The 13,954-nt window shown below is 37.0% G+C and overlaps 1 protein-coding gene across 6 annotated transcripts in view; it reads right to left on the bottom strand.

Moving 5' to 3' along the window:
- Positions 1-13,954, bottom strand: part of ZNF516 (zinc finger protein 516) — a 127,931-nt gene that overhangs the window by 24,062 nt on the left and 89,915 nt on the right. For 5 of the 6 annotated variants that reach the window (XR_015748848.1, XM_026669916.2, XM_087961453.1 and 2 more), the window contains exon 3: positions 498-1,922. Coding sequence is in view for 4 of the 6 variants with exons in the window: in XM_026669916.2 (XP_026525701.1) it covers positions 498-1,922 (1,425 nt within the window). In the remaining 2 variants the exon portion in view is untranslated. Of the gene's footprint in view, positions 1-335; positions 1,923-13,954 lie in introns of all 6 variants that reach the window. The other variant, XR_015748849.1, reaches the window with a different exon arrangement.

The raw sequence follows: 13,954 nt of genomic DNA, 5'->3' as shown, positions 1-13,954 counted from the left end.
GCGCCCGGTACCGGCATTAGCTGGGCGCTGCCATCTTTTTTGATGAAAAAGTGCTTCCGGTGACCTCACCGGAAGCACTTTTTCATCAAAAAATGGTGGCGCCGCGCTCGGTGAGCTTTTCCGGTAGAAATGGCTTTCTACCGGAAAAGCTCACGAGCGCTAGCGCCGCCATCTTTTGATGAAAAAGTGCTTCCGGTGAGCTTTCTACCCGAAAAGCTCACCGGAAGCACTTTTTCATCAAAAAAAGATGGCGGCGCCCAGCAAACCAGCGGCCCGGTAGGACTTGTTCCACGGACCAGTACCGGTCCACGGACCGGTGGTTGGGGACCCCTGACCTAAATGATCTGATGCAGGACAGGACAGTTAAATAGGAGAGATAACCTTGTCAAACACAGACAGTAACAACACGAGTGTTTTGTGGAATTCCTTATGTTAAGGGGGAAAATAAAATTAAGAATTTAAAAATATGCTGGAAAGACAGTTCTTAGGATTCTTACCAGCACGGTCCATTACGGGGCTATTGGCACCCCAGGTTTGGTAGAAAGTAGCCAGATCCTTTGGAATGGAGGTCTTTAAGATGTTTACAATATCCAAACATTTCTCATGCCCCTCAGGGGATGGCTCCTGTTTGGTGGAATGTACAGGTGGAGGAGGTCCTGCTGCAACAGGCTGAGGTTGCATCAAAGGACTTGCTCTGGATCCTCCAGTACAATTGATCAATGCTCTCATTTCACTTTCCCTCTTGGCGGTACGTTCTTGCTGAGGCATTGATGGAGGTTCTTGAGTAACGCATGGCTCAGTTTTACACAGAGGGTGGTACTGAGATGGAGATAAAAATTTGGCCTTCCCTGTATCTGGAGTACAATGCTTGATTAAAGGAGCAGATCCAGCATTTACTTGAGGGACTATGTATTTTTCTGTTTCTCTGCTACTGGAGGGATGTCCGCTAGGTTTAGATATCACTGTATGGGAAGGCGTTGAATTTCTGCTAAAGTTTCCCGTTTGCATCAATTTGGAGTTCACATCCAATTTTGATTTTAACTGGGGCTGCTGGGCTACAGTACCGTATTGTTCGTGAGTGTGGTTAAGTTTGGGTGGTCTATATCCATCAATAGCTGATGGTTGCGGACCACAGCCCCCAGTGGATGGTACATCTTTTGCCATAGCCCCGGGCTTAGGAGATACAGCAATATCAGAATAATTATTATTTTTGGATCCTGACAACCCACTCGGCACCTGAGTACGTGTAAATCTGGCTATAGGCAAAGGTTGGCATTCTTTCCCACCAAGTACAGGAGGTGGTCCAGTGCGCCCACTTCTTGCCATAAAAACAGAATTATGTTTTATACTCTTGAATCCATTTTGAAGAACCCAAGCAGGAGCCATAGAATTACAACTAACTTTGTGCCAAATTCTTTTGTGCATCCACAGGACTTCTGGATAGTAAGTTTTATGACTGCAGTAAGGACATCGGTGGACAATCAGAGCAGCCTGCAAGGTTGAGGTAAAACTTGAATCAGCCCTAGTTGATTTCTCACTAAGATCTAATGCAGTCTTTTCAGACATCTCTGTATCTTTATTGAGCACAGAATGTTCATTCATCTCTACAAGGATCTCTTTAGCGAGCTTCTGTTGAATTTCCAAGGGGCTTTGCAAATTCAGTCTCACATCAGCAGTCTTACTGGAACAAGGAAAATCACAACTTTGCTGAAATGCTGACATCTTTGAATCAGGGTAAATTTTGCAATCCACGTATTTTGGAAATGGTTCTTTGATCTTGTCGTGGGGTATAGATGCCACCTTTAGCACTTCAGGTTTAGATTTCACAGCATTTTTTTCTCTATTGTTTCTTTCCTGATTGAGCTGTAGGGCTGTCCCAGATGCATCTTCAGCAGAAAAATTGCAGAGATATGGTTTTTTACCTGTAGAGTACACATACAAAAATTAATATGAAGATACTGTATGTTTACAAAGACACTTCTCAAGGAAAATTAAAAAACAAGGACAAAATAATGATCTGGATAAGGAAAAAAAAAAAACCTGGGAGCCCAGCATTCAAGGCACAGGTATTATAACTCGCATGTACATGAAATCTTATATTATAAACAGTATTGCTTTATTATCACTGCATACATTAAAAGAAATTACATACATTAAAAGAAAGGAATTAATTTTCACAGGATACTGTGATCATGATACTGAAAACAGGAACCGAAAAGAGTTTATGATAATGCTGTAAGATTGCACTGACTTACTCAATCAGGAAGTCTATATTTTATGCCCACAGTGTTATCAAAATAACTTTCCCCTATAGTTTAAAGAGATAGACTAATTAACAATCAGGAAAAGCAACTTTCAGATATTAAAGGCCAGCTATGTTTAAGATAATTTGGAGTACAAGAGGGATAAGGAAAGGGGCACATTCCTGCTTAAAGTTATTATAGCTATTTTCACAGTCATGGCTATACAATTTTCATTCACATTCTATTCCTATTCCAGATATTCCGGCAAAGTGTACTGATAAAGTTAAAGTTCAAACCTACATGACCACATATACAAGACAATTCAATCAAGAGGGTAAAGCTGGGAAATCAGCCAAAGACACACTCACAAATCAACCCTCAACTTGCAATAGAACTTCTGATTCTTGCACCATTGTTCTTGTTTCAAAACAAAAGAACAAACCCGGCACAGACATCAGGTGCCATTACAGAAATCACGCTATTTTTCTCAACTGGCTACTACGTGACAACTCTACTTTGCTACAAAACTGAGACATGCTTTGATGTGACTTTTTGGGACAGTCCTGCAAATGAACTGTACAGAATTTCAAAGAATGAAATAAAAATTGTGCAAAACCGATAAAAGAATAGGGGAAAAAAGCTATCTTCAACATACTCTTAATACACAATACGTAAGGATCACTCTGCATTTTCCTTTACAAGCTCTTCATTTCAAAATGAATCAGTATGGTGTAGTATTTAAGATTTCAAACTAGGAATGAGAAGAGCTGGGTTCGGACCCACCTTCAGCCTTCCAAATTCCCTAGATGAGTTAACTAATAACAATTAATAATAAACATCCTTCAATTACAATTTTCTAACTTCTTTTCAGAAATAAATTCAAATTATTTACTTTTAGCAGGATCAGAATTAGTCATTTCATTTAAATATTAAACAAGTTCATATACAGGTAGTCCTCAACTTACAATAGTTCATTTAGTGACTGTTCAAAGTTACAACGGTATTGAAAAAAGTGACCGTTTTTCACACTTACAATCGGTTCAGCACCCCCATAGTCACATGATCAAAATTCAGATGCTTGGCAACTTGGCAAATGTCTCCTATTTATGACACTTGCAGTGTCCTGGGGTCGTGTGATCGCCTATTTCAACCTTCTTATAAGCAAAATCAATGGGGAAGCCACATTCACCTAACAACTTACCATCTTAATAACTGCAGTGATTCAGTTAACAACTGCGGCAAGTCATAAAATGGAGCAAACAAATGTTCTACCATACTTACCAAGAGAAATGTGGTGCTCAATTATGGTCATAAGTCGGGGACTATCTTTATTATGTTTACAAATGCTCTAGTAATCATTTATCAAATATGGCTTAATATTTCTTCTGACTTTGACTCTTGAGAAAGCTCAAGCATATTCTAAACACTGGTTATCTACATCTGTATCTATATCTAAATGTAAGCATACATCTCCTCTATATCTACAGAGGGGGGGAGAGAGGGAGGGAGGCAGAGAGAGAGAGAGAAGTATTTCTTATAAGAAGCAATATCGAATACAGAATGCTTTAGATCACTTTATCAAACATCTGACATTGCAAAACATCTGTCTTCCTTTTAGTCTCTCCCAGAACGTACACTGTGTTTGCTCATGCTAACTCTTTATAGTGGGATTAATATGCATGGTTTTCTTTAAGTTTCATTGCTCATTTGCTGATAAAGTCCAGGATTACTACTAAATAGTTGTCTTCCATCTATACAGAAGTGCTAAGAACTCCTGAAGACTGGTGGAAACAGAGCATAAGTAGTCTTTTTTGCATCTGCATTTTATCTCAGCCACAAGCAAGTGTTTTGGAAAATCAAACACATCACTGTTGCTTAGTACAACTTTGGTACCATAGGCACAGTTCCAACCCTGCCAAATGTGATGTGTTTAAGCCTGAATGTTCAACAAAAACAACGTCTCAGCTTCATTTAATTTGACCTCAGCTCCTGTTCAGGGAAAAGGCATTAAGCCTTTGTTTAATTCTGAGTAATTAGCTTAAAAATAACCCATAGATTTGCTGTCTAACAGGGCTGAATACTTTATTCTGTTAACATCATTTTCTTTTCAAACTCTCAAAGGGACAAGGTCCTTTGTGTTTAAAGTTTTTTTTAAAAAACCTTCCTGTTTTACAAGTTAAGATTTCCTGAAAGCACATGCCCAAGATTACTAGCTGTATCTGCATTTTAAAAGGGGGAAAAAGGTATGTAGAACTGTGAAATCAGAGACTGCACATCTGTGTTATTTTCAAAGCAGATCTGTGTCACAACTCAATATAACACCAGCTAGAAAAACGAGGTGGCTTTTCTGTGACATTTCATGTGATGGAGCTTGTTTACATAGAGGCTAAGCAAAGATAAAATTAATCTTATCAGAAGAGGCAGATTAAGCTTAAAAATCATGACCTGTCCAAAAAACTTCGGGTAGGCTTCCTGAGTGAAGAAATATTTCTATGGAGGGGTTTACATTCCCAGAATTATTCCAGATAGTTTCTAGCTACCAATAAAAATGCATTGTTCTGCTATTCTTTTTGTTTTTCTACCGTAAAAAATGACTTAGATTGTTAAGAGGTTAGTTATTTTTTTTATCCCACCTTTATTGTTTTTATAAACAATTCAAAGCAGCAAACATACGTAATGCTTATTCCTTCTCCTATTTTCTCTACTACAATAATCCTATGAGGTGAATTGGACTGAAAATGAGGGACTGGCCCAAAGTCACCCAGCTGGCTTTCCTGCCTATGATGGAAGTAGAACACACATTCTCCTGTTTTGTAGCCTGGTGCCTTTACCACTAAATTAAATATGGGCTCCAAACAACTGATCAGATTGCTAGGACTTTTCCTAAAATTTCATGCATCAAACAGGTAACTTACTAAATGAGCAGCAAATGGGAGTCTATATTTATTCGACATGAGCTAGCAGTTCTGCACCAATATCTTGAATATTATCATTGAATATTACCTATATAGTATATTATTATACCATAATATCATTGAATATTATCTAGTATCCCAGAGGTGTGTGTGTGTGCACCACTAAGGATATCCAAGGTATTCAGGCATGAACACTTCAGTGCATTGTACCACATCCTCCCAAAAAATGCATGTCTGAACCAAAACACATTTAGTTTGGAAGTTTGGGGTCATATACCTCCTTACTGTGTTAATATTTGGACATCAAGCAGAAAAAAAAATCAGTAACAGTTATAATTTAATTGAACAATTTTAATAGATATATTCCCCCCTGTGTTAGAAAAGCCGGTGGTGCCTTCTGAGCTACCTACTGGCAGGAAGACATAGAAATAATACTTCCCAGGTGCCACAAGGAAGAATAATAATTGGAAAAATAATAATTGGAAAAATGTGGAAATATAGAGTATTGAATTGGAGAATGCAACTATAGAAAGCTAAAAATGATCCTGTAAAACAAGAGACTTTATTCAATAAAGTGCTTGAATGAAAATTTGACTATTTAACTTCAAAACTATGCGAAGCTCAGTATTCCTACGTTTTATTTTTTTAATTTCTCCTGATTATTTGCCAGCCCCCAAACAAGCATTACAAGTTTTTGTTGTTGTTTAGTGCTGGTTTGAATAGTTCTGCTGCTTCTAGTGTGTAATATTGCAGGAAATTTAATAAATCCAGAATTTCTGGCTAATACCTGAGTGTCTTCAGTAAGGAAGGTTTTTTTTTTAGTTCTTGCTATTTGTTTCTTTTTATTTAAGTGAAATATATTTTATTTCAGATTTTTAGCTTTTCTCTTTTTCTTAAAAGTCAAATGAATGTAAAGAGAAATCACACTATTATATAATTTTAAACTGAATATTGGGAATGAAAGAGACAGGGTAGATTTGATTTAAATCAAGTCGATTTAAATCACTATTTAAATCATGATTTAAATCACTAGTAAAAAGGCTTGATTTAAATCAACTCAATTTAAATCATAATTTTTAAAGAGCAGCTCTCTGTCCCGCAGCAGCTCCTCCTCTGACCTGCTGTTGACTCACCAAAAGTCTCAATATTGCAGAATATACAACCTCATGCTATATAACTATGCTCCACTTCATGCTGAATAAACAAAATTATTACTGTATCTTAAATAGAAAACTATCTTTAGATAGATTTACATTTGGATGTTTGACAACTGAATCACATTTATGACACTTGCAGTGTCCTGGGGTCATGTGATCACCTTCTGCAACCTTCTGACAAGCAAAGTCAATGGGGAAGCCAGATTCACTTAACAATCGTGTTACTCATTTAACAACTGCAGTGATTCACCTAACAAATGTGGCAAGAAAAGTCCTAAAATGGGGCAAGACTCACTTAGATTTTTTTTTACTAAGCAACATCAATTTTGGGCTCAATTGTGGTTGTAAGTTGAGAACTAACTGCAAAAGGGAGATTAAGAGGAAGGGTGAATTTCAGAGATGTAAATGAACTAAATGATTAAATAAAGTGTACATTAATTGTATAAGAAGGGTATATCAGGTTTCGTCATGCTGAAATTGGTGCTTTTAATACTACAATCCTGTATGTTTACTCAGGAACAAATCCCACTAAACTCACTGGGACTTATTCCCAAATAAATAAAGCAACAGCTCCGGAGAGGACTAGCAGACTCTTGTACTGGGAATAAATGCATTGAATTTGGGTCTTATTTTTAACCAGGGGTAATATTCTCCTCCCTTCCCTGTTAATAAGACCTGAAAAAAAGGGAGATGAATTATATCCAACTGTGTCCATCTGTTGACAGAAAAGCATCTGTCAGCAAAATAGACCCCCTCTCTTCAACCTCCTCTTGCACTCCTGAAGGCACAAAGCAATGTAGTGGGAAAACATGCTAAGAGGAGTCAGTCACTGCATGTGAATGGAAATTAACTCACACAATGTAAGAAGTGAAGGAGGAAATCTCAGCAAAGGGAAAGTTTATATGAGAAAAGGAAGCAATACACATATCCCGGGGAGAACTCAAATGCATTGTTCACAGTCCCACAGTTCCTGCTGTACCAAAAAGTGCTTTCTAATTCTTCATGCAGGGGTCTCAAACTCATAGCCTGGGGGGCCCCAAGGCTAAATTTCTTGTCTGAAATGGAATAAGTTCTCTTGCTTGCGCGAGGGACCCTCCTAGAAGACCTCCAAGGCCCCTTCCATCTCTATTCTAATTCTGAATACTGATGTTATGGCTAATGAAAAACATTATGACTTAAGTGAGCAAAGTGAAATAACAATGTTTTGAAGTTCTCTTACAATAAAGTTCTTTTTATTTAATAAAGTTACATTTAATCACACATGACACTCTTCATTTGACTACAGACTTCCGTATTAATGCATGAAAAGCTTTCAGTTTTGTGGCTCGTGAGCTAAAGTAGACCTTGTGACAATTTGAGATCCCTTGCCACAATAGCTCTGGTATGCATTTAACCTAAATAAGATGGGGATTCCCAAGAAGATATTATTTAGGAATCCAGTCCATATAAAATACATCATGGAGAAGATCTGCTTGAAAAATCAATTTGTAAATTATTTGGTTTCTTTTCCTGTTCTTTCATATACCAGTGCAGGATGTTAAAAGACAACAGCAGTAATCTGAGGAACAGCTTCATATTCTAGCCATCTTTGTTGTCGTCTTTCTAACATCCTAGTGATGTACACATTCCAGCTCTGGCCAAGAGTTGATACCAGAAACAATATTAAGCAAAAATCTCACAAACCTTCTCTTGTTCCTACACCAAACTAGGTATTTAAAACTGGCCAAGTTATTTGTCTATTTAACCTGTTATAGAATTATTCGCAGAAATTGAATAAACTTCATGTAAATTGCCTCCATTTTTCTTTCCAGAATTCTAAATTTTCTCTTTTATTCAAGAATGGAGGAAAACAAAAATAATTAAGTATAATATTTTGAAAAAGGGAGGGACAATCACTTTGAAAGTGTACTTCATAGTTCAGTGACAATCTTTCTTAAATCACCAAGGACATCGGCCATTTACGAGCAACTTCAACGAACTCCTAGAAGAGTCAACAAGTTAACAAAGTCTCCTTCAGCAACAAAACAGTAATAAAGGAATCCACAATTAGACGTAATGGCTTCCAGATATTTCAGACTCATTATTATATTATTAAATTGGATCTACATTTTCAAGCTTACAAGAGGAAATATTTATTTATTGCTCAATTCCTGGAAAATTACAGAGACTATCTTACAGATGTGAACAAAACAACTTTTTCTAAGAAAAAGAAAACAGCTTTGGCAGCCAGGCCTTGGATTTCTTTAAAAACAAAACAAATCAGTCAAAGAATGTAGATAATTGGAAGAATAAATAAATCTACTGGAAGGAGCAGAGTGACCTACCGAACAATTTCAAAGTATGATGGCCGATTTATTTTAAAAACAGAACGATCTCTGATATGACAGCAAGGGAAATGAGAGAATGTTATTTCATGAAACAACCAAACTTCTTACGCACAACGACAATAATATTTTATATTTTACTGCCATGCATGATTGGGAACAAATTTTACCAAATTCATGTGTGTGGGTTTTGTGTGTGTGTGTGTGTGTGTGTGTGTGTGTGTGTGTGTGTGAGAGAGAGAGAGAGAGAGAGAGAGAGAGAGAGAGACTAATAGATCAGAAAAATCAAAATCTCTCCCAAGTTGTTTCCAAAGAACTCCATATTCCTGTTGAAATGTTTCATATTAAGCTATCTATACATAACATTTATTTATATGAAGCACATTTGTTTTAATAACACGCAAGGCCAAGAATGTTGTTAATATTGCATAGACATTATAGTATTTAATTACTTAAAACATTTTTTTCCTAAGGATTCTAAATAGAAACAGTGTGGGAAACTTATTATGTACAAAGAAAATGCTGAAAGATACTGCCACAGCCTGGCTCAGTATGGAAGTTATTTCTCTTGCTATGTCGGGGAGGGGGGGTGCATCTATATCTAACCCATTTGCTGTTATATGTGGAGGAAAATCACAGCAACCAATTTATGTTTTTCATTTCACACTACAAATAATAAAAGGCCTTAAATTCTATTTGATAGAACACTCTCTTATGCAGCAACCATTTACATACAGAACTCTGTGCTCTGTTCCAATGAACGAGAGAGCTGTCCAGAGAAGTATTTCCAAGTTACATGGCCAGAACCAGTTACCGAAACAACTCTCCTTAGATCAATCCTCCATCAATCAATCAATCAATCCATCAGCAAGCAAGCAAGATCTATTAGAGAGACATAGTTGTTGTCATGGAGGTTGTCCTGATAATTTGAGCAGAAGAGAAAATAAAAGAAAAACATCTGGTTATATTACAGAACAAAGCATGTGTCTTTAATATCAATCCCATGCCTATTCCTAACACAAAATTATTATCTTTGTTTATTAATCACAGGATTGTGTTGTCACTCGAACAATGGTATGCAGGCGACTTATTTACTTAGAAGAATATGGGTGCATGGCGTACTATAATACATAATTTGCAATGCAGCAATACACATCCATGTGGTTTCCCCTTAAATAAAGTGTCAGTGAACCATAAAAATGATTAACTAATTTAAACAAACTAAATAAAGAGAAATCTGCAGAAGTTATGTGGACTCATTTTAATAAGGCTCTGCATAGTAACTAAGCATTGGGAAGCTTATTGCTCATATTTTATCAGCCTTTTCACTTGAGCCAATTACCAAGCTCCAAAGTGCCTTATAAAAACAGCATTTACTAGTCATCAAATCAATGCCAAGGTTATTCAGGGGTTTTTTTTTTCCTGCTTCTTCCCATGGAGTGAAAATTCTAAATTTTCCTAGAAAACTACCCCATTTGTGCAATCATTCAGAATGGTCCTCCCTTCTGGAAATATCCTATTTTTGCAATGTCAGTTCAAGGAATCCATTCCCATGGATTGAGGGAAGGATGATGTTTTTACTACCCGTTGATATGTCTCCAAAAGTCTACGAACCTTCACTTTTATATTTTTCTCCTCTAGGCTGGAGGCCCGTTGTGAACCTGCCATTGTGAACTGGGCCGCACAATTGGTGGGCAAGCACATGTGGACATGAAGCTTCATTTGCGCAAGCAGCGAGGTTGTGCATGAAATCATCCCCTCCACCCCACTGCCACACCACCTACAGTCTGCAGAGGGAAAGATTGGGGACTGCTGCTCTAGACAATTATTCACTTATGTTCCCAATCTATTTTCTCTCTTCCACCAACCAGCCAGCAATCATATTTATTTATTTATTTATTTGATTTGCCAATTGTTTACAAGATAATAAGTATTAGTGTATACATAGTTGTGAATACATGTAATGGGTACATATAAGAAAAATAAAAGAAGAATAAGAGAAACAATAGGACAGGGACGGTAGGCACGTTGGTGCGCTTATGCACGCCCCACAGACCTCTTAGGAAAGGGGTGGGGTCAATAGTAGACAGTCTAAGGTTAAAGTTTTTGGGGTTTGGGAAGAAACTACAGAGTCGGGTAGAGTATTCCAGACATTGACCACTCTATTGTTGAAGTCGTATTTCCCTGCAATCAAGTTTGGTGTGGTTAACTTTGAGTTTGTATCTATTGTGTGCTCTTGTGTTGTTATGGTTGAAGCTGAAGTATTCATTGACAGGTAGGACATTGCAATGTATGATTTTATATACCATGCTTAAATCAGACCGAAGACGGGCGTAATTCAAGGTTTTCTAGTTCTAGAATTTCAAGTCTGGTGGCATAAGGTATTCTACAACGAGTAGAGGAGTGAAGAACTCTTCTTGTGAAATATTTCTGGACTTTCTCAATTGTGCTAATATCAGATACGTAATGTGGGTTCCAGACTGATGAACTGTATTCGAGTATTGGTCACAGAATTTGATATCCACCCCCTTAAATTTTCAGTTGAAGATCTTTGCCCTCACTCAATTTTTATTGAGATGGACAGTGTAGAAATGAGCCAAATGAATGAATGAAAAAATAAATATATAAAACTGCTTTCCCCCTCATTAATCACACCACTAGTTTTCATAGAGTTTTGGGCTGTATTTATTAGCAGACAAGCAGCTGGAAGATGGGGGGAATAGGTGAGGGAGAGAAAAGGAAACTGGAGGCAATTTTTCTTTTTGTGGAGAGGTTGCAATGACTACTCCATACCTACACACTCTGTGCCTACTGCTATATCATTTGGAGAAAGTTTATCATCATCTTGTCATGTGCTTTTGCAGTCATTTCAAAACTGCACTTGCTGAGTGAGTAAGGAGATCTGAACAGCAGGAAGATCTCTCTATGCTTTCTTGGATGCCAAGGAGAGAATTCCATGGATTGATTACATTTGGATTAACCACATATTCCATGCATCTATACACTAATCCGAAGAAACACAGAATGACAAGGGTCATGGTGATAATTACAGAGGGGCAACATGGTTTATGCACAAATTATTGCATGCTTGAAACAGCTGGTTTGGGATGGTTGGCATCTAAACTGAAACATGTATTTACGATCTAGATACAGAATGAAATAGGATGTTTGCTTCCAATATGATACAGCAACTGATATGGGGTAGGAGAGTTAATGTGCAAGACTATAAAACGACCTTGAGGGTTTTGTCTTGGCCAAAAGCTGGAACAAACATTAGTTTCTATTGTATTCCTTGAATGTATACATGTAATAGTTACCTAGAAAAGAGTGAGTTATTCTGGATACATTACATCACAATAGCCAGTAAGAAAAGATAATTTTCTACCTTAATTCATTACATGCCCATTTCATGCCCACTATTAACAGCATCTGGATTATTCTGGATGATACCTCTCCTCAGCAAAGAAGGTAAAACTGGGAGGGATCCTGGTGACAAAACAACATGTTTCACAGAGAAGAAAACACTTTGATCTGTGGTCTTATATACTGTATTCAATTCCACTGAACGGACTAATTTGATGCCACAATCAAAATGATCAGAATCAAACTATGACGCTGTTATATACGTGGTATTACTATTTAATCTGCCATATTATTTTTATGCAAAATAAAATGAGGTACAACTAATAAAGTTATTTTAAAGAAATTAACACCTAAATAAATGAATATAAATAAATACAAAAAGAAACTAATTGTGACATCAAGATTGGTCAAACTTTATTCATCCGTTTCACTTCATCATCTACTTGCCAGATTATATTTGAGACTGAAGTAGTAATTCAGATATTGCCCCACTGGGAAATCAGCCCTGTTTTTCATAGGAAACCTACAATCCAATATATTTGGAGAATATACTGTACAATCCTAATCCATGTGGGTAATTAATTTATGCCATATCTCTCAAATTGTGGTGCACAATCCTAGGTCTATAAGCACTTCTAAATTAGTAAAATTAAATCCAACCATTCATGCTACCAAACAACAAATTCTACTTATTCTACTAAGAAGCAGTGATGTGGTTTTTAGATTACCTGAAATGAGTGGAGACAGCACATCGCGCCATTTCAAGCTCTGTACATAGTAGTTAAATGACTGCCTTGAACTTCAGACCGAACTAGCAGGCTTTATGCCCAAAGCTTCTCCTTTCTTTTAATGGAAGAAAGCCTGGAGACAGCCAGTTGTCTAAACCTGTACAGTCAAATGACTTTTTGTAACTGTTGCCTTATACAGCATGGCTGTACAGAGATGCAGATCTGATGGGCAAAAATGAGATTCAGGAGATTATTGAGCCCCCACACAGCACCTGTCAAAAATTCCTTAAAGCAGCTGGCATGAGATTTTGGGAAGAGATGTTTTTGATATTAATGCCTATAAATATGATCTGAGCCATGTTTTTCACTCTTTGAATCCAGGCCTATTATAGCCGTATTAGACAAATACTTTTTCTGTTTGTTCATGTTTCAGTTGTATTCTCTTTTTTTAAAAAAAAAATTTGGAGCCTGTGTATTTTTACAGTAGTATAATTCCTACTTAAAACATGGAGAATAATAAAATGGGCCCAAATAGTAGGGATTTGTACCCACTACTGCTTTTTAACTGAATAAGCACAAACTGAAAAAAAGTCATTAAACATATTGTGCAGTTAAAGAAACATAAAGCATGGCCTCACGTAATTTCCATGGAATGATAGAGTGATCCATAAATCATTCAGGCTGTTTTTGTTAGCAAAACTAAAAGCCTCCCAGAATCATATAAGTGAGATGGGAGGATTTATAAATTGCACAAATAATTAAGTAAATATATTCAGAATGTCTGCAGTTATTCAAAAATAAAGCTAATAGTGCTTATTACTTAACTTATATATCGCTTCACAGTGCTTTACAACCTTCTCTAAGTGGTTGTCAGCATACTGCCTCCAACAATCTGGGTCCTCATTTTACCGACCTTGGAAGGATGAAAGGCTGAGTCAGCCTTGAGCCCATCGAACCCCTGGCAGTCAGCAGAATTAGCCTGCAATATTGCATTTTAACCACTGTGCCACCACGGTTCCTAATGATATGTAATAAATAGCCATTATAGGAATATAACAGAAATTAACACATTTCTATTTCCCATCTCTCAATAATCACAAGGTTTTATCCCTTCCAGGATTTCAAAGGAATTCAAGCATCAAAGCATGTATTCAAACATGCATTCAAGCATATGAGAAAAGACCACACAGGACCGGTCTACTTCCAGTTTCCAAAAGGTACATT

The sequence above is a fragment of the Notechis scutatus genome, chromosome 3, assembly GCF_049901735.1.
Source record: "Notechis scutatus isolate UNSWTSFEM ecotype Mainland chromosome 3, rNotScu1.2, whole genome shotgun sequence".
Taxonomy (NCBI): domain Eukaryota; kingdom Metazoa; phylum Chordata; class Lepidosauria; order Squamata; family Elapidae; genus Notechis; species Notechis scutatus.
Note: the sequence above shows the minus strand (reverse complement) of the source record. Positions and strands in the feature narration are given on the sequence as shown.